The 27500-nt window shown below is 36.4% G+C and overlaps 4 protein-coding genes across 7 annotated transcripts in view; 2 read left to right on the forward strand and 2 right to left on the reverse strand.

Moving 5' to 3' along the window:
- The window catches only part of LOC119597287 (glutamic acid-rich protein-like), a 10997-nt gene extending 2752 nt beyond the window's left edge, over nt 1–8245 (forward strand). Inside the window, exons 8-17 of the mRNA XM_037946823.1 lie at nt 3847–3973; nt 4110–4234; nt 4421–4541; nt 4678–4823; nt 5001–5103; nt 5495–5556; nt 6066–6269; nt 6614–6788; nt 6934–7064; nt 7853–8245. Coding sequence (XP_037802751.1) covers nt 3847–3973; nt 4110–4234; nt 4421–4541; nt 4678–4823; nt 5001–5103; nt 5495–5556; nt 6066–6269; nt 6614–6788; nt 6934–7064; nt 7853–7946 — 1288 coding nt within the window. The 3' untranslated portion in view covers nt 7947–8245. The remainder of the gene's footprint in view (nt 1–3846; nt 3974–4109; nt 4235–4420; nt 4542–4677; nt 4824–5000; nt 5104–5494; nt 5557–6065; nt 6270–6613; nt 6789–6933; nt 7065–7852) is intronic.
- Nucleotides 8246–8513: 268 nt separating this feature from the next.
- On the reverse strand, nt 8514–20369 carry LOC119597288 (acidic mammalian chitinase-like). Of its 4 annotated transcripts, none has more exons than XM_037946826.1 (9): nt 20279–20369; nt 14634–14812; nt 13224–13402; nt 12921–13045; nt 12225–12378; nt 11690–11781; nt 11042–11257; nt 10274–10475; nt 8514–9586 (listed from the first exon to the last, which is right to left on the reverse strand). In XM_037946826.1, exons 2-9 carry the CDS (start codon nt 14731–14733, stop codon nt 9449–9451), a joined length of 1206 nt encoding a protein of 401 aa, XP_037802754.1. In that variant the 5' UTR covers nt 14734–14812; nt 20279–20369; the 3' UTR covers nt 8514–9448. The 4 variants fall into 4 exon arrangements, with proteins under 4 accessions (XP_037802754.1, XP_037802755.1, XP_037802752.1 ...); XM_037946827.1 differs by lacking the exon at nt 20279–20369 and adding an exon at nt 19994–20276 and having other exon boundaries at nt 14758–14992; XM_037946824.1 differs by lacking the exon at nt 20279–20369 and adding an exon at nt 19994–20276 and having other exon boundaries at nt 14634–14992.
- On the reverse strand, nt 19289–24210 carry LOC119597513. Its single transcript, XM_037947092.1, has 3 exons — nt 24175–24210; nt 22441–22531; nt 19289–20175 (listed from the first exon to the last, which is right to left on the reverse strand). Exons 1-3 carry the CDS (start codon nt 24208–24210, stop codon nt 19289–19291), a joined length of 1014 nt encoding a protein of 337 aa, XP_037803020.1.
- Nucleotides 24211–24371: 161 nt separating this feature from the next.
- Nucleotides 24372–27500, forward strand: part of LOC119597514 (mucosa-associated lymphoid tissue lymphoma translocation protein 1-like) — a 15354-nt gene continuing 12225 nt past the window's right edge. The window contains exons 1-4 of the mRNA XM_037947093.1: nt 24372–24402; nt 24876–24986; nt 26944–27112; nt 27405–27500. The exon at nt 27405–27500 is cut by the window's right edge and continues 56 nt beyond it. Coding sequence (XP_037803021.1) covers nt 24372–24402; nt 24876–24986; nt 26944–27112; nt 27405–27500 — 407 coding nt within the window. The remainder of the gene's footprint in view (nt 24403–24875; nt 24987–26943; nt 27113–27404) is intronic.

Consider the following 27500-nt stretch of genomic DNA (forward strand, 5'->3'; position numbering starts at 1 on the left):
AGGGGCTAACGCCGACGGGGGTGCATGGCCGCATCCACCCTTCGCTTCCAGCCACGAGGAACCCTCGAGGCGAGTCTCCAGGCAGGCCCACGGCCCATCTCTAATTCTCACGACAGGTCTCGTCGAACTACCCAAGCCATGACCGCCTGGGTTGTCCCACAGGTCTCCTCCACCCATTGTTGTCTCACAAAGAGACAACCTGATGGGCAGGGTCATCCACAGGGAAACGAGCTAGGTGCCCATATAGCCTGAGTTGGCGATCCCGGATTATGCAAGTAACAGGTCCCATGTCGGTCTCACGGTGTAACCGTCGGTTGGACACGTGGTCCTGCCAACTGTACCCCATGATCCGGCGAAGGGACTTGTTACAAAAGGTATCAACACGAGACTCCAAGACACTGGATAGCGTCCGGGTTTCGCTTCCATAGAACAAAATTGGCAGTATCAAGGCCTTGAAGACACGCAGCTTGGTCCTTCTGCAGAGGTACCAACATCTCCAAATGCTCTTGTTGATTGAATTCATGGCTCCTGTTGCCAGACCAATACGTCTATTGACTTCTTGGTCTGACAGCACAGAGATATGGCCCATGCTACCAAGGTGTGCAAAACTCTCTGTAACTTCAACGCCCTCGCCGCAAGTATGGATCGACTGAACGGGTTACCCTAACAGGCCCCCAATGTCCTGAATCTTGGTTCTTAGTCCAGGAGACCTCTAGATCTAAGGGCTTCGCCTCATTGCCAAATACATCAAGAGGCACCACCACTGACTCCAAGGACTCAGATAGGACAGCAACATCATCGGCAAAGTCAAGGTCTGAGACCTTGATATTGCCTAGTGTTGCTCCATACCGACTTTGGCTAATAGCTCTGCCCATTATCCAGTCCATACAGGTGTTGAAAAGTGTTGGTGCAAGGACACAGCCTTGCCTCACCCCTGAATTAACAGGGAAGAAGAAGAAGACCCCCACCACACTTTACAGCACTTTCAGTACCAGTATAAAGGCTTGCTATTAGGCCACTAATCTTTGTCGGAATTCCCCTGAGTCTCAGGATCTCCCATAGCGATTCCCGATGCACCGAGCCAAACGCCTTCTTGAGGTCGATGTAGGTTGCAAGCAACCCACGACCAAACTCACGACGGCGTTCCACAGTTACTCGAAGCGCTAGTATTCAGTCTATTGTGGACTTGCCATGAGTAAATCCAGACTGCTCCGGTCTCTGAAGCCTCAGTAGGTGGCTGCGGATCCATTTCAGAAGAATGAGGGCGAGAACTTTGCCTGGTATGATGAGCAGTGTATTGCCACGGTAGTTGCTATAATCCCAACAATCCCCTTTCCCCTTCCAGAGAGGGATGACCACGTCCCTCGGCAGGTCAGGGGGAATGGTACCAGACTGCCAAACGGCAGTCAGGACTGTATGCAGGCCCCGAGCCATAGGTTTACCCCCAGTCTTTAGCAGTTCAGCAGGGATATCTCATATGCCTGCAGCTTTCTCACTCTTCAGCTTGGAAATCGCCATCCTAACCTCCGTTAGGGTAGGAGGTTCCTCGCTCATGGGTGGGTCCGGCACAGGTATTGTGACAACGCTTGCATCCAAGCTAACTGTTGGAGGGTCTACTTGGTTCAACTGCTCAAAATACTCAGCCCAACGTTCACGAACCCCAACATGATCTGAGATGATCCGTCCATCCCCTGATCGGACTGCAGTCATCTGTGAGGAGGGCTAAGAGTTAAGTTTTCTCAGGGCTTGGTAGGCAGGGCGAAGGTCATTTACCAAGAAATGGCCTTCAACCTCCTCAGCAAGATGCCTGATGAACTGTTCCCTGTCCCTTTTCAGCAGTGTTGGAGCCCTACGCACCATGGAGCGACGCAAGAATTGATTACCATTCAGCCGAGCCTCTAATGTCTCCAGGGAGATGGAATTTTACCTTGCCCACGGGTGTACACCAATGGAGTCCTGGGCTGCTTCAAGTGTTGCATGCCTGAAGAGTTCCCACAGAGCAACTTGGTCTGCCAATGGACTCCTGGGCTGCTTCGAGTGTTACGCACTTGAAGAGTTTCCACAGAGCAACTGGGTCCGTCAGGTTGTCGAGTTCTGTGAATCAGTCAGAGACTGCCATGGTGAACCCACGGCACACTCCTCCTCCCTTAGTCTGTCCAAATGAAACACCTTAGGGTGGCCACTGGAGGGACGGGGAGTTTTGAAGTGGACCCACAGGGTAGCCACAACCAGCCTATGGTCAGTGCCACAGAACTCAGCACTCCGGTAAACCCTGCAGTTCTGGAGGATCCTCCATCACGTACTAACAAGAATGTGGTCGATCTCTTTGGCCATTGTACCCGTATCGCCGTACCATGTCCAGCGATGTGGGTTGGAGCGCTGGTACCAGGAGCCAGAGTTCCTCATTATCTGGGACCTAGCAAAGTCCCGGAGAAGGAGGCTATTCTCAGTGCTGGGATGAGCTCTCTAGCCATGGGGGCCAACAGACATCTCATAGCCAGCTCGGTCACAGCCGGATACCGCATTGAAGTCGCCCATAACAATGTGAATATCTCGCCGGGGGCAATTGTCTGCCACAGATGCGAGTTTGGTGTACAACGCCTCTTTCACATCGAGTTTACATACATCGGTAGGAGCGTAAACAGCAATAAGAGACATGAAGCCAAAAGCATGCTTCAGTCTCAATGCCATAGTACGCTCATCAACCGGTGTCACCTCAACTACGTCAGCTGGAGATGGCTATGGCTACACTCTGGAGGTGCTGACCATCACTGCGGCCCGACCAGTAGTAGGTGTACCCACCCATACTGATTGTGCCGCTACCAGGTCTTCTCACATCCGAGAGAGCAGCCACCTCAACTCCCAGTCACTCCAATTCCCTTAATAGCAGAGGTAACTGCTCATCCTGCCGCAGGGACCGGATGTTCCAAGCACCTACCCGGAAAGCTCGCCTGAGGTTAAGCCTCGAGCGGTCACTCCGGGTGCACGCCACCTCTGCCGCCCCCGCCGACACTGCCCCAAATAAAGGGAGGGGTCTGGGGGCTGTGGGGCTGCCCATCCACCTGTGGGGTTCCCGAGGGCTTTACCCCACAAGCTTCATTGTCCCAGTGGGACCCACAGACCCGCCCTTCTTGCTGGGTGGGAGGGGCAGCACCCCTCCCAACAGCATATCCATTTATTTGGAGTGTTGCCAGAGGGTTTTCTGGGAGGAGGATGACTGGCAAGGCCCACCTCCCCAGAGCCACCCAATTACCCCAGGGTGGCAAGGGGACAGGAGTTGGTATGGAGCTAGGGCATGTCCACACTCCAGTGGGCCATAGCTCCGTATCTCTGGGACCTCCTGTTGCTCTGAGATCCCCCACAGTTTAGCCTGGGACCACAAGGTGTCTAGTTACCCACGAGGAGGCACTGCAGAAGTCTCGATGACGGAGACACTGTGACCTGGCAAGGGAGACTTATGCAAAGCTGCTCCCTTTTTTTCAATAGGCTAGCCAGTGGTGGCAGCTGCAAGCGAGAAGGCATGCAAGCACTTAGCACTATCTAAGCTACCACACCATCTCTTCACATCACCTTGCTCATGAAGCACCCACCCATTACTATCTTTGTTCTTTTTATTATTATCACAACTGTTCTATTATCTTTTTTTATTACTGTTCTTATTATACTCAAATATTATTTTTATATTCATAACATTTGGTTAACAAATTTCGAGAAAGTAAAAATATTTACCAATCAATTTAGCAATTAAAAATAAGGATCAAAAAGGATTTTTTTAAAGAATGGGGAAAAAAATTATAAATACAGACACTTTGCTCCAGAGTCTCATCTCTAACTCATTCTTTTTAGGTTTAAAGCTGCAGGGAGATATGCAGAACTTTGTATTAAAGAACTAAAAGAAAATAGAAACTATAAAGGAAATATGTGGCCTGGTTCTTCCGAGATCATTCCTGAGACTACCCCTGCATATCTGGCAGTATGTACAATATTCATTCTTTTTGTTACCTCATAATTACATTCTGCCATTCCTCTTTACATTAAATTCCATCTAAGTTTTGTTACTGGTATTGCATATGATCTGATATAATATCTAATGAACCCACTTTTAACAGAAAGGCTCCAAGGAACTGCTTGAGAGAGTGACATCATCAGTTCCAGCACCTAAAGCAAAGTGCCATCTGAGTAACTGTTGTTCAGTTCAAGGTCATGCTTTTGCCAAACAGGAAATTTATTTACAGTAAGTTGTTGTACTTCTTATCACTTGTGTTTCATACACAGTTGATGCTCTCACTACTAATTACTTTGACAGCTATTCAGTGTCAGATTCATTTTTAAAATTATTTCTTGAATAAATTGTTTTTCTTTTCAGATATATTACTCCTGCTATTACTTTTGTTCCTGATTCAGTTTACATTAATTACAGAGACCTTGAATTTAAAGGTTATATAAATGTGACATGTGAGGAGGATTGCATCATCAGTTTCCATCATGTGTGCTGGAAATCCTTGAAGGAACAAGAAAAAGATGCCAAGAAAACAGAAAAGGTGATGCCTAGTAACCAATATATAGTGTATGGATCTGACATTTGTCCAAGTGATAAAGATATAATAATTAGTGTATGCAGCCAAAATATTAACTATCTAAATTAATAATATGCCTTTTAAACATTTATACTTCCAGGATTTTCTAGGTACAGAATGCATAACTCCAGATTGTTCAGGCCTGATATATAGCATAACTATATATGACAATAACAATGAAGTAAAGTTGGAACTAGTTAAAGATAAAAAAAGAAATGAAAGTACAATAAAGGAAAAGAAGAAGAAGTAAGTTTATAATATCATGTTATTTCAACATCTAATTTAACCAATAACATTCCTCTCTGTTTTCATGAATCATAATTCAATAAATATTCAAATTATTCCTGTTCTTGGGATGAAATTAAGCCTAAAGAAGAGCATGGCTATCAATTAACTGTTCTGTGAATGGTTCCTATTAAACAGGGAAAAAAAGAAAGAGAAACCACCAACGACCAAACCAGATGCACGAGAAAAGAAGAAAGAGAAGCAAGGAAGTGCAAGCATGGAAGCTGCTGGATTAGAACAGGTACTTTGAAAGCTTGGTACTTAATGTTTGAATGTATCTTATAAACATTTTTCAGGGAAGCAGAACTGAATCACAAGTAATTTTGAGCACTTGAGCAATCATTCACATTTCAGTTATTTCTCTTCTGACTTGCCAATTTGTCCATCATGTAATTTTATGTGATGACTGCAAATAATATTACTTATCAAATATTTTCATTGCAATAAATTTAGAATGAGAATGAATATCTTTACAGTGCTAGAAATTTATCTGACTAGTTTCGATTATATCTTCGTTAGTAGAAGATATAATCGAACCTGGTCAGAGATTTCTTGCACTGTGAAGATATTCATTCTTATACCTTTAATCAAATTATCTCATATGACAAAACATCTCAAATTACTTTTCCCAGAAACTACACTTGAATGACACAGTAAAGGAGCCCTTTGTAAGAGATACCACACAAGAAATGGAGTAAGTATGTCTCAGTTATTTAGATGTGACTGTATACAATGTCTTTGAAACTGAGTATGCTGTTCATTTAAAATTACTTTATTTTTCAGTTAACCAAATTCCTGTCTGCTATTTCTAAGATTAGAAAAAGTTCCCGTAACTATAACTGAGCACTATTTAGCAGCTCTAACTGAAGTTCTGTAATTAAATGATAATATAAATATATATAATTTCAAAAGAAGCACTCTGTATTCATATAGGGAACTACAGTTAGAATGGCTAAATTGGAATGAATTAATCTAAATCTTATAGTGCCTTTCCTATATATGGTTGGTATATTTGCTTATTCTTACCTATACCAAATAAGATTAGTATGGGTACTAAAAAAATACTTGGTTCATTTTCCAGTTTGAAAAATTTGCCAAACATTGTATAAATGAATCTCAGATATACATTTAACTTTTTTTAACGTCTGAAAGTTAAAAGATAATGAGAAAGAAATTTCTATCAAAAGCCATCATGTGCTTCAGATCAACTGTTTCCAAAGCTCCTGCCCTGCCAATTGATCCTGAAAGCCTGGAATGGATAAATGTTACTGTGCTCAAGCCATCTGCTGAAGAAGAACAGACAGATAAGGCTAAATCCATAAAGAAAAAGAAGAAAAAGAAGAAAAAGAAAGCCACACCTCAAGCTGATCTTTTAGGAGATCCACTAGATGCATCTGAAAATGTTGAGTAAGCTCATCTCCTTCACATTCATTTTATATTTGTGAAACATTGCTGTACTAATGTGTTTCGATAGTTCACCTACCTGGAGATCCTGTACCCTGAGGAAAGTTGCAGTAAAAAATGCAGAGGATATTATTTGCATTTGCTTGTGTTAACATGTCGCTTATATTAGTAAACCTTTGACTGTAAGTGGGGAGTTAAAGAGTGGGGTCTGAATGACAGGTAATGCATTCAAAGATGATTGATGCATAAAAAAGTCATATATATGTAGTAAAACAACTTGATCTGCATAGGTTTTACAAGTTAAATGTAGAGACATATTAATACATTGCCTCAATACACTTCCCTAGGAATGAATATGTAGCACGTTTAAAATTACTGAAGCAGGAGAAAGAAGAGAAAATGATGTCCAATGAAGAACTAAGGAAACTGAAGAGGGCAAGAGCTCTACAAAAGAAAACCTCAAAAAATGAAGCTTCCGATAATGTGGGGGAACTGCCATCTGAATGTCAGTATGTGCCACCGGTATGTCAGTTTCTTTAGTCAGATACTATAATTTGTATTATCATGTCTTATTTTTGTCATTCAAAAAAAGTTTTCTAAATGAAGATATATATATCTTTTTTTTCTGTTTTACCTTCTAAGTAGCTGTTACTTTTGAAATTTACAGATTGACCCAAACAACCCATTCTTCATACCAGAAGAGCTTAGAAAAGATAATGTGAAATTTGAGCAATTCTTAAAAGGAGAAAAATTTTGTGGAAAAACTTTGGATGATCCACTAAACACAGTTGTTCCTTGGTAGGTATAAAAATAGGTTAGAAATATTATTACCCCAATGGCGATGGATATTTTCCTGATACACAAGCCTTCTCTCCCAGGTTATATTCATAGTGGCCCGAGCCCTACTGCCGGGGGCTCATGTTGTCACCCTAGCATGCATGGTATGGCCTAACTTGCCCAAAGAAAACGGGATTGGTGCACCATGGTATGTATGCACATGCCACCTGGAATATAGTCCAGGCATGCCATGTATGTACATGCCACCCGGTGGCTAAGGATTAAGAAAAAAAGTCACTAAGCCAGAAAAAGGGAGGAAAGGGAGAAAGAAAGACTTAGATAAAGAAATAGAAAACAAGAGAGAGGGGGTTACAGAGGTAGAAAAAGGAGGGGGGAAGGGGAAAAAAAAGAAAGAGGCAGAAAGAGAAATGTTTGGTATCATTATCTATGCTTCTAGCTGATATTTTCTTCTTCTTCTTTCTTTCTTTTTTTTTTTTTTTGTGCAAAGCCTGTATTGACTTAGACCATACAATACGTAAGAAATATAACAAACTGTACTTTAATTATTTTTCATGAAGAGAGAGCATAAGTTTTGAGTATTGCATCTGCGTTATTACTTGTAATATCACTTCAAAGTTTTACTTGATTTTTGAAAATATAAATCAACTGTATTGTAATTCTAAAGGCAGAAAAAAAAAATGGACTGACTTTGCTAAAAATGTTACATCCAAGATGCAAGCATGGAATTATTTCCCAATAAAATCTATGTATCAGAAGATCTGTACTAATTCTTCATATTCTTTTTCCAGTTATGATGGTGACATTAGTATAAATATCCAAAGCAGGCTTCAAGAGGTAGGTCAAAAAATACAAAACAGAATCCACCAGTTCTCCGGACAGTAATGAAGACATGGTCACCGAAGCTGAGAGTGCAGCATGTGCTGATCTGAGAGCAGAAATTCCTGATATATCATGCTCTGATGTTGATGTCAATGTTACATGTTCAATTTGTCTGGAACCAAATGATGATTTTGACTCGGAGACCCTTGACTGTCAACACAGATTTCACCGTAAATGCGTAAGATATTGGCTAAAACAACAGTCAAATTGCCCTAACTGTCGGAAATTTGCACTAACACAGGAAGACTATCCATCATTGTTAGATGCTAGAAAATGGTTATCAGCATGATTTTTTTCTTTCTGTCTTTCTTTCATTACCCTCTAACTATAAACAGACTAAATCAATTTAATATTTCCAAACAACGTTTTTCATGTTCTCAAATACAAGGTCTGATTGGAAAGTATTAAACCATGGAGGAACCTTTTATCCCCCATTAAAATAGACACCCTGGCTCTCTGCATAAGTAGCCAATGCAAAGTCTTTTTATTACTTACTTCATTGTGTTTCCCTTGGTCTTCAAAAACAAGTCAAAGGGTAAAAATTATTAACACATGGATATGTGCACTGTCTACTGTTTTCTTTGTATGAATTTTATTTACAGAGATGGCTATACAATTTTTGTCACCAAGTATTTGTTTCCATGGTAACTAAGCTGTTCTAAAGCCATTTATGGAAATCACAGTGGTCTGAGGATGTACAAACATACCCTCCCAACATCAGTTGGTTCATATGAAGTACTATTAAGAGATGTAGACTATGCCAAACTCCCACTTAAATCTCAACAACACTTTTGCCCAGCAGATTCAAATAAATGCAGTGGGGCAGCCAACAATGATCCCACAAAAAGGACTTTAGCAACTATTTTCTAGCAAATAAACAATGAGCTTGGTGTCTATAGAACCAGGGGATAGTTTCCTCAAAGTAACTAGTAAATTTTTTTTTTTATTAGCAAAAGTCAGATACTTTTCCATCTTTGTTTGTGTGTCTGTTTTTTAAGGTAATAATATTTCAAAAATACTTTTATAATAAATGCTTAGGTTACTGGTTGGAATTAAATACTTCATAAGCATTAATCAATATTCATTGAAATGTTGTACTACAAAAATATAAATTCAACACATTAAATACAATAAGATGCATGGCTTGTAAGTCTTTGGCATAGAATAAGATATGAAAAAGAAATGGCTATATATATATATATATAAATAACAGATATACAACAAACAAATTTCTTTTACTATCATTGTGACAATTATATTGAAAATTTACTACTAACTACTGCTACACACATCTAAATACTATCATATCAAAGTTATGTGCTTTTTGTGCCATTAACTCTCATTACCGGTAACTGGAACTCGCACCATAATCAAAATTATAGCATCACAATCATAAATGCAAACCCTGACAATATCACATTCATTACAGTCATCAACTACTTTAGATGCAATTTCTTTTTACTAAAGCAAGTACAATTATATATCTTATCATGAGTAATTCAACCCTAATTCATCACTAGAATAATTTTCTTGATCACGCTATGAAGCTCAAATCTCTCTCCTGAACAAATGCCAGCCCAGTCATCACAGTTCAGGTTCCACGTCATCACTCCAGCAAAATGGTTGTCTTTTGCCCACTTTACCTAAAGAATAAAAAAAAATAATAAATAAATAAATAAATAAAAAAGGGGAGAAGGGCATTACACTTGGATCTCATCATCAGTGAATTTTAGTTTGAAAAATTTTAATGATTTTACTTCAGATTACTTGTTTCCATTTCAAAACAAGGGTATGAAAGGGGAAAAAATCACCTTCCTAACATTATTAGATTCTGAAAACTTTGTGACTTAACTTCCCAACTTGCATTGACCTAATATATGCATTAGATATCTTTAACATCAAGTATTATTATTACTGTTATTATTACTACTAATAATGATAATAATAATATTAATATTAATAATAACAATAATAATAACAACAATAATAACAACAATGATAAAATAATGATAATAACAATAATGATAATAATGATAATAATGATAACTGATGATGATGATGATGATGATGATGATGATGATGATGATGATGATGATGATGATGATGATGATGATGATGATGATGATGATGATGATGATGATGATATGATGATGATGATGATGATGAGGATGAGGATTCTTACTATTATGACAGTAACAACTTTTTAGAATTATAAACTTTTTTCAAATTTAAAGTAATAATATTAATGATAAATATAATAAAAATAATTAAACATAAATATACCATTACCAAAATCACATCAAAACCTTATCCCATGTCCATATTCCTACCTTTTCCCTGATGCTCTGAAGATCTTCATAAGAAACCCAGTCCCTTTCCCTCACTGCATAAGGGACTTTGCATGATTCATCAAAATGTCTTTCTGCTCCTTCCTTGTAGAATATGCAAGCTTCAGGGTATGACACAATGCCAGACAGCATGCCCTTTCCAACTGCTGGTGATCCAGTTTTGTTCCATGCTGCATTCAGCAATCTATGAGTAGAATGGAAATATATATGTATATATATATGTGTGTGTGTGTGTATGTGTGTGTGTGTGTGTGTGTGTGTGTGTGTGTGTGTGTGTGTGTGTGTGTGTGTGTGTGGTGTGTGTGTGTGTGTTGTGTTGTGTGTGTGTGTGGTGTTGTGTGTGTGTGTTGTGTGTGTGTGTTGTGTGTGTGTGTGGGGTGTGTGTGTGTGTGTGTGGTGTGTGTGTGTGTGTGTGTGGGGGTGTGTGTGTGTGTGTGTGTGGTGTGGATGTGTGTGTGTGTGCGCGCGCGCTGTGTTGTGTTGTGCGTGCGCGGCATGTGTGTTGTGTGTGTGCGCCGCACATATGTGTTGTGTGTGTGTGTGTGTGTGTGTGTGTTATGGGGAGCATTGTCAATAAAAGATCAGTAAAGGTTTTCAAACCTTCACTAAGTGGGTCATCTCTGAAAACTGTATGTCTTAAAAAAGGCTAGTGTCTCTAGTTATAAAACAATTTACTACCATTTCAACAAAAGCAATATCATCTATATTCCACTCATAGAACCAAGTCACATGTGAAAAGGTGTTCCTTACTTCCATGTGCGGCCATAAGTAGGAATTCCAATGACCAGTTTCTCCTTAGGCATCCCTTTCTTCACCCAATAATCTGCAGACCATTGGATATTCATAGTTGCAAAGTAATATTTGTCATTTTTACTTTTAAAGAGAGGGGCATTATAGCCTGTAAATGGCAGATATGGCCAGAAGATGTGGTAATCATAACCCATCATTGACACAAAATCTACATACCTGGAAAAACATATTAAAGATAGTAGACAAATTATAAAGAGAATAACCAGTGCAAGATATTTGATTATCAGTGATTTTGGCATTTGCTGGTGCTCAAGTATAAGCCTTCATTAGCTGTGTTGAATTATTTGCTAATTTCTTGACAAATATCTTTGTCAACTATAATAATGACAGATGTCACTAAGAACCCTGTGTCAGCCCCCCATGCAATTGTGTTACACTTGACAGAAATGCAGCATCTATAAACCCTAAAACATTAACAGGTAATTACATGAATTTTTTCTTACAAGGTAGCTATTTTCAAATGATTTTTCTAACAGCCAGCTCACAACATATTTTAACAATGTGATAAAATCTGCAATCTAACTGTGCATGAATGAAATCCAACGGGCATGGGGAGGTTATAAAAAGATGGAAAAAATGTTAACTTGCCTGGATAACTCAGAGATTTCATATGACCTGTCTATGATTGCCTTTGGAGCTGCTACAGCAATTGTGAGCAAGAGTGGTTTGTGTAATGGTGACTGAAAAATAAGGAATAAACAGTTAAAACAATAGAGCTTAAAATTCAAATCTAAAGAGAAATGGAAATATTAAAAAGGACATACAAATTGACCTGACTAACTATCTGAATAACTAAATCAGTCTTGTGAATGTACATATTATCCCCTGCATGTGGTAAAGGCACATCTGTGAGCATGTGGTCTAAAAATAAAGGGGAACAGCTATGGATTCTTAGGATATGGCTCCACAAAAAGCACACCAAATTAAAGATGGAGGTTTGCAAAGAGTGAACAGATATGATGAGCAAAATCCAATCTTTGTTGACCACAGCTCCATACACATGCCTCAGAGATAAAGGGTTAAAGAATATTTCATTAAATATCAATTACGTAAATTATATTCCACAAAATATATATCTGAATTAACTGCTATTTCCTGAGAATAATAAAGTTCCCATGTATACCTTAAATTCGTGGAAGAGATGCTGAACAAGTCTTGAGAACCATCTCTTCTCCTGCTTGTTTCTCACCAATGCAGGCCAAGCAGGAAATTCCCAGTCAAGGTCTAAGCCATCAAAGCCAAATGTTGTGATGAATTTTCGAGAATGTGAGGCAAACCTATATATGCGAAAGAATCACTTTTAAGAACTAAATTTCCTCTTTCCTCAATATGTTGTGTTCTCATTGAAACCAAAAAGAATTGAATGTATTACCTGATACCCAAAATTGAGGACTTTTTTTATTTGAGCCCTATTCTTTTTGAAATTCTTTCTCTTTATATTCATTACTATCATTAAAAATTAAACAATCATAATTTCTGACTTCAAATCCCTAAAAATAACAAAAGTATCAAGTTATTTTCTACTAACAGACTTAAAGCAATTTCTCACATAAACACACAAATACTCTCTCTCTCTCTCTCTCTCTCTCTCTCTCTCTCTCTCTCTCTCTCTCTCTCTCCTCTCTCTCTCTCACACACACACACACACACACACACACACACACACACACACACACACACACACACACACACACACACACACACACACACACACACACACACACACACACAATTCTACCTTGTAAAAATTGCTGCAATACACGCTGTACTAATGTCAAATTAAAAGCATAGGAACAGTAACAAGGCTGGCACTACTCACTCAATAACTGCTTGAGGATCACGAACAAGGCTTGGGAATCCTCCGTCTGTTGAGCCACCACCCACAGACAAAAGAACCTTTAGTTCTGGATTCTGCTTCTTCAAGGCAATTACTTCCTTGTATACCTGAAGATGAGTTTTTGTTCAGTATGTCACAGATTAAAAAATTTAGTTGGCAGGTGTATTAGGGAAAACTGACTGATTAAGACAAAGGAATTATCTATAATAAACATAGGTGTATTAGTCATCAATAGAAAAAAAACTGTACCACAATCAATTAAACAATAAATATTACTGTGTTTACCTCAATATCACCATCGTTGGCTGGAACAATTACATTGTCTCTGATTCTAGCAAAGGCCACAAGAATATGAGTACAAATAAAGGGATCAATGTCTTCCACTGATAAGGCTTTCACAGTAATATCACCACTTGCTTTATTGGGAATAGCATAATAGCAGACCTGATGCATCTTGGGTTTAACTGGAAGAATGAGAAATCAATCAGCTTTAAACCATAATACCATTGAACATATATATATTTTTTTTTTTCATCATTCTTTGAAAGTAAGGCTAATAAAATAAGATCAAATACACAAATACATTTTATAATATCTTTCAAGGAAATTAAATCACTCTAGCTCTTTTTTATGTTATGTACACTTACCAATACTTCCCACTAGTTCAAATGTTTGTTAAAAAAGCCAGAAAAAAAGGAAAGACTGACAAGTGCAGACAAGATATTATCTATGCCATGTAATTAAAAGTTTGATTTTTTTCTCTAGACAAATCACAAGCACAGAATTTAAAGAAAAAAAATCAAATACAAAGAATACTACACAATCCTGTTTTCTTGTTATTGTTCTTACTTTCTGTTTGTAGCTGTTGTGGGACAAAGACACACTTCAGGATCTAAATGCTGTTATACACAAAAAGTTTTCCATTTCAAGATAGTTTCACTTCTAATTTACAGCAAAGGAATAGTGTCTCATTACAAATGCCTCGTGAGAACCACTACAAACAGCTAGGATAAGCACTTGCTAATATGGACCTCAAAGGTGAGAGAATGGTGGCACCAAGAAGTATTTGTCCAGGAATTCTTTAGCACTGGAGTTTGAACTTTTTACCCATATAATTACCAGCTTGGCATTCCTGAACTGACACTTCCGTGTCTAATAACTTTTTTATTTTTGAGTTGCAACGGAAGTACATAGAAGATAAGTTTCTTAGATTTATTTGCTCTATTGTTTGCATATATTATTTTCTATATAAAAGAAGGCTGGATGAAACTGGACCCTTACCAAAAAATGTTTTTTGATGGAATATTCCTTTGGGTTTTACTTGTAGCAGAACTACTGAACTTCTATATGGTATGATTCAAATTATTTTTTAAGAACCAGTTGAAGTTAGCATGGTATATCTAGTGTAAATACCCCAAAATACTCATTTACTTATTGATGCTAAGTACTGTTTCTTCCATGCAGTACATATGTCTAAACTATAATACCAAAGTCTGGGACTATTATGCTCACAATTCTAAACTTCACGATTTATAATAATGTTTTATTTTCCCAGAAAACAGGCCACGAATACATTACATTCCGCCTGTATTGTACAGTGCAATAAAACACTCATAAGCCTATGACAAAATACATTAAAAATAATTCAACATCAACCCACAGTTCACAGAGAAACAGAAAGGAACATTTACTCACCCTCAGACTCCAAAGCATTTCCTTCCAAACACACGTAAAGAAAGCAAAGTGTGACCAACAAGCCCACATCCAACACACAGCTTCTCCAAAGCGCCCTCATACCTCACCTACAGCCATGCATTACCTTCAGATACGAGAAAAAAACAAGAGTCGGATTGTTCAAGAAAGGCAAGCTGTTTCTTCTTCTTCTTCTTCTTTCCTGTTTTAGGGTTTTAGACTGTTGTTGTCTATATCCCCTGGATCCTCTTTTTTTTCTTGGCTTCTTGTTTCTTAAATTATATCAATTAATTTAGTTGTTTGTAGGAAGATCTTTGTATGTCTCAGTATGTAGTACTTTGTTATAGATGGTTGATCTGCACCTGTAATCAAAAGATTTATATCAATGTCTTTTATATTAACTCGTCTTAATGCATGTTTTAGTTTTGTTCTGTGCGAGTTGAATCTTGGGCAGTGTAAAAACATATGTTCTATAGTTTCTTCTTGGTTCTTGCACCATCTGCAGAAAGGGTCATTTTCCATGTTCATTCTGTGAAGATGTTGTTTTAGTCTTGTGTGTTTGGTTATTAGTCTTGTCATGCATGTGTCTAGTTTTCTGTTCTTGGCTCTGGCCCATGGTTTTTGGATGTTATCTTTAATGAGATAATTTTTTGTGTTTAAGATTCTTTTTAAATTTGATTCCCATTGTTTGGTATTTTTAATTTTGATTTCTTTTATGACACAATTTGGGTCTTGTGGTATGGGCATGGGATCATTTATTTCATGGGCTTTCTTTGCAGCTAAATCAGCAATTTCGTTTCCCTTTATATTTTTATGTGATGGAATCCACTGGACCATAATCTTTTGTTTGTGTGTTGAGAGAAAATATATTTGTTTTTGTATTTCATATACAATCTGTTTGTAGCTTAGTGGTTTGGGGTTTTGAATTAGTTGTAATGATGATTGTGAGTCTGTTAATATTATTGTGTTTGTCAGTTTGTTGTTTATTGCATAATTTAACCCTTGTTTTATGGCAAATAATTCTGCATGAGTGATTTCTATTTTAGGAGGTAGTTTCCAGATAGTTGTTATGTTTTTATTCTGGATGTAAATTGCTGCAGATGTTGATTCTGGTTCTTTTATCTTTGAGCCATCAGTGAAAATTCTATTATAGTTTTTGTAGTTAATGTTTATTAACTCCTGATATTGTTTTTGAATGGTGATTTGAGGAGTATTTTTTGTTATGTTGTCCATAAAGTTTGTTTGTATACTCTCTGAGATATCATGCCATGGGGGTATTGGGGATATATTTGATATCACGTTCGGAGTTATGTCTAGATTTAGATTTGTTCTCGTTTCCGTAGCTCTGTGTACTAGTGATCTTCTGTCTCTCTGAGGATTATATTCTTTTATGCATTTTATTATTTGTTGCTTTACTGGTGCTGTATTAGGTTTATTTAGGATTTTTGTTAATTGTATACATTCAAGTTCTTTTATTCTGTTTGTTAATGGTGGAATGTTTGTTAATGCTTGAAGAGCTATGATTGGAGTTGATCTAAGACATCCAGTTGCCAGTCTTAGTGCTTGATTTTGTAAGATTTCTAGTTTTCTTAATTCTGTTTCTTTTGCTGCTCCATAGATTGTTATTCCGTATTCTATTTTTGGTTTTATGTATATTTTATAAAATTTTAATAATGTTTCTCTGTTTGCTCCCCAGTTTATTGAAGTTAGTTTTTTCATTATATTCATTCTACTTAGAATATCTGTTTTTACATTTTCTATATGGTTTTTCCATTTTAGTTTGGGTGCATCTAATGTTAAGCCAAGGATTTTGTGACTTTGAGTATATTTTAGTTCCGTGTTATCTATTCTTATTATTGGTAATTGGTTTATCTTTTTGTTTGAGAAGCACATTAATTTACTTTTTGTGAAGTTTATTTTCAAATCCCAATTATTGGCCCATTCTTTTAGTTTTTGTAATTCTACTTCTATTTTGTTGGATGCTTCTAATAGGTTTTTGTTACTTGTTAGTAGAGTTATGTCATCTGCATATATTATTTTCTCAATTTCTTTTGATAATTTTAGGTCATTTAGCAGTATATTAAATAGAACTGGACTTATTGGTGAACCTTGAGGTACGCCACTTTGTGTTGTACCTTTTTCTGATGTTAGGTTTCCAATTTTTATTTGGAATGTTCTTTTTTCTAACAGGTTATTTATCCATTTTAGAGGTTTGCCTACAATTCCTAGTTTTGACATTTTTATTAGTAATGCTTCATGATTGACTGTGTCAAAAGCTTTTTCTAGATCAATACATGCTAACATGATGTATTTTTTTTCTATGAAAGCTTTATTTATGTGGCTGTCTATTATATGTAAAGCATCAGTAGTATTCCTATTAGGTCTGAAACCTGTTAAGTCTTTATCTAACTTGTTGTTATGTTCTAGCCACCATGTTAATCTTTTTGTTATAATATTTTCGAATATCTTCCCAATACATGAAATTCTACTAATAAATCTATAAGAGTTTGCTTCTGTTGGGTTTTTACCCGGTTTTATTATTGGATTTATCAGTGCATTTTTTAATGAATCTGGATATTCTCCTTTGGACCAGTATGAGTTAAAATTGGTTAATATTGACTTTAGTATGTTGTTTGGGGTATTTTTATAAAACTCATACGTGATTTCATCTGGTCCAGATGCTTTGTTGTTTTTGGCATTCTTAATTGCTGTTTTTAATTCCAGTAGGGATATTTCTTTATCTATTTCATTTATATTTCCTAAATTAAATAGTCTTTCTTTTTCTAGGTCTGATAGCAGTTTTTTGGGCTTTTTACTTACGGTTTTCATATATTCATTTTTGAATTTTTCTAGTTTTTGTGTAATATTTGTTATTGGCAAGTCATTTTCTATTAGTGGATAATCCATTGAAGTTGTTTTCCCTGTTAGTTTCTTTAGAAAATTCCATATCTTTCTTGGTGGAGTTTTAAAATCTATTGTAGTACAGAACTTTTCCCATGATTCCTTTTTTGTTCTTATTATTATAAGTCTAGCTTTTGCTAATAATTTTTTATATTCTAGTTGGTTTGCTATTGTAGGCTTTTTTCTCCATTTATTGAAAGCTTTATTTTTTTCTTTTATAATGTCATTACATTCCTTATTCCACCATGGTTTATTTGGTTTATCTTTAAATTCTCTTGTTTTCAAATGGAAATATTTTAGAGCCGTACTTTTTATCATTTCTGTAATTTTATCAATTGAAGTTAAGTTTCCTATTTCTGTGTTATATAGTTCTCTTTGGATTTCCGTCCATCCTTCTTTCGAGTATTGCCATTTTTTTTCTTTTAACAAACTGTTATCTTTATATGTGTTATCTTTTAGTATTATTGGCAAATGGTCACTATCTAGGTGCGATGTTGTTTTTAACTGAATATTACTTAGGGTTGGTGATCCAAATACTAGGTCTATGGTTGATTCTTTGGCTGTTTTGGGATCAATTCTAGTTGTTTGATTTTTTGGAGTTAACATTATTATGTTATTTTGACTTATCCACTTTATTATATTTTCACCTGTTTTGTTGATTTGTTTGTAACTTATATTATCATTCCAGTATGGATGGTGAGCATTGAAGTCTCCCATTATTAATTTTGGTTCTGTGATTTGGTCTGTATAATACTGGAATTCTTCTGTTTTTATATCGTTACATGGGTTGTATAATATCAATATGTTCAACCACTTGTTTTTGTAATTTACCTTTAATCCTAGAACTTCTACTTTGTCATTATATCTGTCTCTTATTTTGATTTCTTTGAATTGCAGGACATTTCTTATGCATATAGCTATACCTCCTCCAATTTGATTTATTCTATCCTTTCTAATTATCGTATAATTATTTAAAGTAAATTTATCTTTCTCTTTTAACCAGGTCTCTGTTATGGCTATTATACCTGGGTTTTCTTTGTATATGAGATATTTTATATTTGCTTTCTTGTTTAACACGGATCTTGCATTCCATAATATGAATTTGTCCATTTTACCAATCGAATAGATCTTTTAGCATATTGCTAATGTCGTTGATTAATTCCATTATATTTTGTATTATTGATTTATCTGAGTTTAAGTTTTTATTGTTTTTGTTATCATCTTGAATATATTTTTGGCTATCTTTGGCCAGGAGAAGTCTTCTGCATTTCTTTCATTGCTGACATTAATGTTATCTTTGTGTATTATTGGAGTCGGTAATGACCATGTTATTGATGAGTCTAATGTGTCTTTTTGTATGTTGTTTGTTTTGGATTTGTTTTCGTCTTGTTTTTGTAGTGTTTGTTCGTTTATGTCTGGACTTGTTGGTTGCTGTGTGTTGTTTGAAGTGTGTGTCTTGTTTCTGTTTGGTGTTTGGTATTCTGGTTTCTGTGGGGTTCTTTGGCCTAAAGTAAGGCTTTGTGGTTCTGTCAGTTTCCGTGCATATGTTTGCGTTCTACTGTCTTCTAAAGGTTGAAGTGTTGTACTTTCATTTGTTTGTTGTGTGTTATTTGTTTTGTTTTCTTTGTTTGTTTGTGTCTTTGTATTTGTTTCTTGTGTTTCATTACTTGTTTTTTTTGTTAGGGGTTTTAATTGTTGTAGTTGTCTTTTTATCTCTAGATTGTTTGGTGTTGTGTTTTCTTTATTTATTTCCTGTGCTAATTTGTGCACTTTACATTCTTTTGTATTTGGTGATGGTTTTCATCACAATAGAAGCAGTGCGGGTTATTTTGGCAGTCTTTATAACTATGCCCATATTGACTGCAGTTATTACACCTTTTTTTGTTTTTACATGTTACTATCCCATGTCCATATCTTAAACAGTTGTAACATTTTGGTATTGGGAATGTGTATTGTCTGACTTGGTAGCTAGTATGGCCTATAGCTACTCTTTTTGGTAGATTCCCTCTAAAAGTGATTCTCAGTGATTTTGTGGGTATCCATTTTTCTTCACTTTCTCTGTCATTATTTTGTCTCTTGATTCTTATTACATCTATAATTTCATTTGGGTCATGTCCTAATGTTCTTATTTTCTCATTAATGTTTTCTATATTTAAGTCTGTTTCTACTGGGTATATCGTTCCATAGGAGCAGTTTGTGTATTTATTTGAAGTTGGCTGTTTACATAATATTTCCCAGTCTCCTAGTTTTTTTATTTCTTTTAGTGGTCTTAATTTAGATATATCCTTGATTTCAAATCTTAGGGCTTTTCCAGCCCCTAGAACTCTGAGGGAATCTTCAATTATGTACTTTTGAAATTCTGATTTGTTGATGGCTTTTGTTAATTTAAGTGGGTTGTTGAAATTAGTGGTTGCAGATCCATCTTTTAATTGAATGAGTACTACGGAATTATTATTTCCTACCTCCATATTTGCTTGGTTGTTACTTGTTGTTGGTTGGGGTTCTTCCGGTGCTTTCCATCCGGCTTCTTTGTTTTTCGGTTGTTTTGAGATTGGGTTTTCTTCGTTATCACTTTCTAGTTCTTCTCTTGTTCTCTTTGTTTGGTTTTCATGGTCCATGTATTGGATTGATTCAGGGTCTTCACCTGGATCAGAATTGAGATCAGAGTCCATAAGATCAGGATTTTCACTACACTCAAAGTTGATGTTTACTCAACAGCGTTTCAATCCGTTCTCGGCAAGCTGTTTGAACCTTTGGGAAAAGTCTTTCCGCTGTATGTCAACAAACGAATAAAACACCAGAGACCCTACGGTCGGAGTCACAAAACAGGAAATCCTGTTCGCTATGTTTCAACACTTCTGCTGCTCATCATACAAATCATTTAATTTTGTAATTTTGTCCAGACAAAATTACAAAATGACTTTCTTAAATGCAGAAGCTATACTGGTCTAATAATAATAATAATTATATATATATATATATATATATATATATATATATATATATATAATATATATTATTTATAAATATATATAAATATATATATATATATATAATATATATATATATATATATATATATATATATATATATATATATATATATATATATATATGTGTGTGTGTGGTGTGTGTGTGTGTGTGTGTGTGTGTGTGTGTGTGGGGTGTGGTGGGTGTTTTGTGTTGTGTGGTTGTGTGTGTGTTTGTTTTTTGTGGGTGTGTGTGTGTGGTGTGTGTTTTGGTTTTGTGTTGTTTGTGTGTGGTGGTGTGTTTTTGGTTTGTGTGTTGTGGTGTGTGTGGGGGGGGGGGGGTGGGGGGGGGGGGGGGGGGGGGGGGGGAGGGGGGGAAGAGAGGGGAAAAAGAAAAAAGGGGAGGAAAGGGGGGGAAAGGAAGGGGAAAAAAAAGAGAGAGAAAAAAAGAGGAGAGAGGGGAAAAAGAGAGAGGAGAGGAGAGGGGAGAGAAGAGAAGGAGGAGAGAGAAAGGGGGAGAAAAAGGAGAGAGGAGAAAAGGGAAGGAGAGAAAAAGAGAGGAAAGAAAGGGATGGGAAAAGGGAAAAGAGGGAGAGAAAGAGAGAGAAGAAAGAAAAGAGAAGACCCCCAAAAAAAAGAAAGAGAGGAGAGGAGAAAAAGGGGGGCGGGGGAAACAGAGAGGGGCGAGGAGAGCAGGAAAAAGAGAGGAAGAAGAAAAAAAAAAAGGAGAGAGGCGAAGGGAAGAGAAGGAAGAGAGGAGGAGAGAGAGAGAGAGAAGAGAGAGAGAGAAAAGAAGAAGAGAGAGGGGAAGGAGAGGAGAGAAGGGGGGAGAGGGGGGAGGGGGAGGGGAGAGAGGAGGAGAGAGAGAGGAGAGAGAGAGAGAGAGAAAAAAGAGAATGAGATGAAAAAAAGAGGAGAAAGAGGAGAGAAAAAAAGAGAAAAAAAGAGAAAGAGGAGAGAGGAGAGAAGAGAGAAAGGAGAGGAGAAAAGAGAGGGGGAGAGAGAGAGGGGAAAAGGAAAGGAGAGAGAGACAGGAAAAGACAGAGAGGAGAAGGCAGGGGAGTGAGAAATGGCAAATAAATGAGCAACACGGACACACATCTAAAATCCCTCGTAACGCTTCTTAAAAACCAGTGATACCTTTTTTTGGCACTTTCTTTCTCTTCCCCCCCCTTTTCTCCCGAAAAAGTGTTAAACCGTATAAATTGTGTGTAGTCACTCTGATGGTTTTGCTTGGTAAAAGTGTCAAGTGCAACGAATTTAACGCGTTTGTGAACTCAAATTTTGGGGTTAAATTTTTTTTATTTAAACCCTTTATTTTTTTCCCTTTTATATTGAACATACAAAAAAAAAAAAAAATCTTTAAAAATAGGGTTTTTGCTGGGTTGGGGAGGGTAAAATCTTTATTTTTTTCCTGGGTTTTAAAAAAAACCCCTTTGTTTTATTTTAAGATGCCCTTTTTGTTTTTCCTTTTTTAACGGCAATTGTTTGATCTACCCCCAACTTTTTTTACTCAAAAACCCCTCTTTCTTCACGTTTTTTTATTTTTTTTTTTGTTAAAAAAAAAAAAAAAAAAAAAAAAAATTTAAAAACTAACATTAAAAAAAAAACAAAACCCCCCTTACTTTTAAAAAACCCCCCCCCCCTTTTTGTTCCCTTTTTTTTTTTCCACTTTTTTTCCCCCATTTTGCTTTTCCTTTGGGCCCCCCCTCTCCCTTTTTTTTTTTTTTTTTTCCCTCTTTCCCAAAATTTTTTTTTTTTTTTTCTCTTTTTTTCCTCTTTCCCCTTTTTTTTTCAAATTTTTTTTTGGGGGGGGGTTAAATTTTTTTAGGGCCCCATGGGGTCTTTGGGAAACCCCTTTTTTTTGGGGGTTTTTTTTTTTTCCCCCAAACCCCTTTCTTTTAACACCTCTCCTCTCTGTTGCCTTTCTTTAACACTTACTCTCCCGGCCATTACGTATATGACTTGGTTCACTGATATCCGACCCGACACCAAAGGAGGACACTGCTGCAGAAACGGTCACCTTAGGATGCTGGGGAGTACGTCAACAGAATTCGCAGTCGTCCAAGGATTTTTTTGTTTTCATCAATTTATTTCGCTCATTGAGTGACAAGCCTTTGTAGCACAAATTAAATGTTGGCTACAGAGTATTCGTGACACGCAGGACACACAATGTACTTGCAGTGATCTATAAGTATTATGAATAACCGTCGATGCTAGGTACGAAATCTTTAGCTGCAACCACCTTTGTTAATTCGTCCAGGAACGCAAGTTAATATGCTCGTAAAGTAAGAGGCATGTAGAAGGGTGTGAGCGAAGTTATGGAAAGTAAGTGGAAGTGTACAGTGTACAGAAGTTACCAGGGTTCAAGAGTCAACACTGCGGTTAGCGTGGTTATGTCCGAGAAGGAGTGCGTGTCGACCTGAAGCCGATAGAAGATACAGATTTATGGATTTGAACTCGTGCCCATCTAAGAGTCTAGAAAAACAATCCCACGGTGTACGTTAAGATTCCATCCTCGGGCATTACCTTTTCTTTTACGTTCCCTTAAATTATTCTTCCTCTTATGCTTTATATTTTCACTCTGCATTTATTCCTTCCAAAAATATTGTCAGACAAATTCGGGCATATCGTAATTAAATTTACTTTCAATGGTAATTGACACTTGAAACTGAGGGGAATGCATAATGGGATATCTAAAAACATTAAATCCAATTTTTTACCAAAGTTAATTTCATTAAAACAATCAGAGCTAAGGTTAATAATCACAATTTACTGAAGTGAACAAGAAAAAACAATCCTCCAGTATTAAAATCCACCGTGGAATAATAATAAAATGAAACAACAACAACAAAAAATCTAGTTCTAAACACTAAAATGTGCCCGAGGATGACCCAGTCTTCATTTCCCCTTCATTCACTTTGTTGTATTCTAACAGTAAAAGCGTCAAGCCGGTTAACAACCATGACTGCCTTACTTACCATTCATTATAATGAGGCACTCACAACCTCTTACAGTGTGTGTGTGTGTGTGTGTGTGTGTGTGTGTGTGTGTGTGTGTGTGTGTGTGTGTGTGTGTGTTGTGTGTGTGGTGAGAAGAGAGAGAGAGGAGAGAGAGAGGAGAGGAGAGAGAGAGAGAGGAGAGGAGAGAGAGAGAGAGAGAGAGGCATTTTTACGGAAAGCAGATCAGCGTTTCCCAAAAAGGGAACCCCGGAATTCTCGGGTTCCGTGAAAACTTGACAGGATAGTTGAAATAATAGAGAGATTGAAATTATTATCTCAGCCCATATGTTCAAATGCATTTTCAGGCATTTTCGAGCCTAAAACATATGATTTATTTAGTTTTGTTACTATATTTGTTTATCATAACTATTATTATTGTCATTATCATTATTATCATATATCACTAATATCATCTGTATGGAAAACAAAAAGAAACGGTAATATTTGGGGAGCTTTATTCGAGAGATCATTTGCTGCCTATATAAATTCAGATGTTCTGCTCTGACTGACTCTGTACTCCGACAGTGCTTATTCATCTGTCTACCTCCTGATAAATCTCTAAAACACATGCAGTTTATTTATGATTCATGTAAATTCTTGTTCCTTATTTTGAAAAACAACCATAGAGTCTCTTGCGACTTTAAAGATGAATACACAAACGATTATTTATCACCCATTTATCACTGCTGCCTCTGATGTCAAATTGCATTAAGTTTTATAGACTCTATTGAGACTAAATTAACTTTCTGTATTATTTTATGCCATTTTATATGCGTTTTATTATAGAAATGTCTTTTAATACTCCATAAATGGCCAAATAAAGAGTTACAAATCAAATAAAAAAGTAATTGGCATTTTACCCATTCGGCGATGGCTCATGGATTAGTGTTACGAGTTGTATGTGAGCGGGGCGTAAACTTGAGATTACTTGAAAATCAGTAGAGAAAATATAGAACTGAAAAAAAATGCAGATAATGACGCTATAGATAAAGCGTATATATATATATGTATATATATATATATATATATATATATATATATATATATATATATATATAACATATACATATATATTTTATAATTATAATATTTTAATATATATTATTATATAATATATATATATATATATATAATATATATATAGTTGTGTGTGTGTGTGTGTGGTGTGTGTGTGTGTTTTTGTGTGTGTGTGTGTGTGTGGTGTGTGTGTTGTTTGTGATTCCCCTTACTGAAACCATGAGAATCTAGATCTCTTACTACTGAAGCCAAGTCTACGGTATTGATAATCATTTAACTGCTACAGTTTGTTCCAAAATGTTTGGAAAATGCTAAGAATACCCAATGGAGAAGCTTCCCTCTGATCTCCCATTACAGGCTCTCATACTGCACTGACTGACAACCAGATAGTTGTTCCCATAAAGCGGCAAATAAAATTTGTCAGGCATTCATGGCAAACATGGTGTGCCAACATAAGACAGGGAAACTGTATATATGGCATTCAGAGACACGGAAACTGTCAACCATCCGCCATCACACTAATTCTTTTACATTAAGAAATGCATATTCTTCAATCCAGTTCCCCGACAAAGTACCATTACCTACGTCTCCTTTCCAGAATTTCATTAACCAGTTTTGGTGAAAACAAACACACACACACACACACACACACACACACACACACACACACACACACACACACCACACCACACACATACACACACACACACACACCACACACACACACACACACACCACACCACACACACACATACCACACACACACACACACAAAACACACACACACACACACACACACACACACCCCACACACACACACACATATATATATATATATATATATATATATATATATATATATATATATATATATATATATATATATGGTAACGTTTGATTAGAGTTTCACTTGTTCTTTCAATCTTTCCTATTTTTTGTAGGTAGGCTTGCCATTCACACAACGCAAAGTAGCTATCTCCTTATTTTTTCCCTAATCAATATATCACTTACAATATTTTCATCAGAACAGCCGTTATCTGAATTTTTGTGCAACTCCAAGAATCTTACTTGAGTGACCTCATAAAGCGGAGTAAACTGCTAGATAAACAAGTGAAAATTCCTATCAAATAAATATTGAAGCAGCATTACCACAATCCCCCTTTCATCATGATTAGAATATCCATAAGAAAAAAAGAAAAGGAATGCCCAGGCAAAATATGGAGCGACATACCCATTTTGCAATAACGCAACGTGGGCAATGTTGCGTTTGCGCGACTAACTTTTTTTTTGTGAAACTTCAAGGTCTCACCCTCCCCAAGGCAATGCTAAAATGACGCCCGTGGGAACGCCAGTAACGAATATAAGAACCGAATTGATCTTATCCTCTGTAAAAACAAAAAAAAGAAATCTATAGCTGCAATGCATTTACTCGAGGTAATATATATATATATATATATATATATATATATATATATATATATATATATATATATATATATATATATATTTTTTTTTTTTTGCCAAAAAGTTAACTAACGGTCTAAAAACAACATAGCAAACTATATTCTTATATATCACGTATCAATATAGTAATATATGTTATAGGTCACGGACCACACCTAGTGCGGGTATTATCTCCAGAAATTGTCTCCACCCGTTTTCATTCTCAAACATGCCCTTCGCTCGGCTTCTCGAAGGAAAAGAATTTTAGAAAACATATGCTTCACCTTCTGTGGAAATGAAACTAAACATGATGCTTTTTTTTATCTGCATCTGATGATACCTTAGTTTCCATGTACTCTTTTTTTTTTAGACTGCATACCATTATCACATTATTAAAGAAAAGTAAATACATACTGACCGTTTTAAATTCAACTCTACACCATAAAACATCATGTATTTAGGAGAAAACAGAGAAAGAAAAATAGCAAAACTCACCGTTGAGAATATTCGACAAATGGCAACTCAAGCAGGCTCTGTGCCATGCAGGAAAAGTCTTACAAAATTATATCGTGTACAGTTCAGAGTAGTTTACACTGCGCAGTTCTGGAGTTATCAGTTTCGTTTTCGTTTTTAAAGCTGATATTAGGCCTCCCTGGTGCTGTTTTAGAGAGGGAGTGAGCGAGGAAGATAAAAGGTAATAGGTGTTCTGCAAGGTGGTGGTCTAGTGTTTTTTTTTCTTCTTTTTGTATGAATTATGCAACTGTAAATAAAAAGCTGACACCTTATTTGTATGTGAAATATATGTGGTAGAGGTACTATTATTTTTTTTTTTTGAAGGGGTGGAGTCTTGCTTATACTTAGGCGTATAATTTGAAATTGTAGTGTTTAGTCATATTATGACAAGTATTAGATTTAGCTGTGTGAGTTTATTTTTCCTCTATCATCATTATTTCTTGTATTTGCCTTCCAGTTGATAATTGAGGTGATGACTACCACAGAGTCAACATGATGACAATGTCTGTAAATCCCAAGAGCTTTGTTCATGAGCTTTCTGCTAAAGTGTATTTAGACCTTGAAACAACATTGAATAATGGATACTGGAAGAAAATGGCACTTCTCTGCAGAAATGGTCTTGGCAGATGTGTTTTTAGGTTTGTAAGAGAAGTTATTTCATTACTGTTTGCTCTCAGTTCTTTAATTGTGTGTTGTCCTTTCAAATAAAGGTCTTCAAATTAGGTTATCATAATCACTCCGCAGGTAACCATATTTGGTGTCTTCAGAGATTGTTTAATTGGAAATGAAATTATAAATTTATAATTATCAAATCCATATTATTATGTTCATGAAATAATAGTAATGTGAATTGTTTCACCTTAAGATGAAAGTTGCAAACTAAATGGAATTGCAGTGACAGTGGTTTCTAATTGCAAATATTTCTTACAGTACTCCTCAATTATTGGAGATAGAGAAAAGCAGTTCCCCTGGAAGAAAACTCCTTGATCACTTCAAGCAACACAATATGGAGGTTCAGGTTTTGCA

The sequence above is a fragment of the Penaeus monodon genome, chromosome 39 (genome assembly GCF_015228065.2).
Source record: "Penaeus monodon isolate SGIC_2016 chromosome 39, NSTDA_Pmon_1, whole genome shotgun sequence".
NCBI lineage: Eukaryota > Metazoa > Arthropoda > Malacostraca > Decapoda > Penaeidae > Penaeus > Penaeus monodon.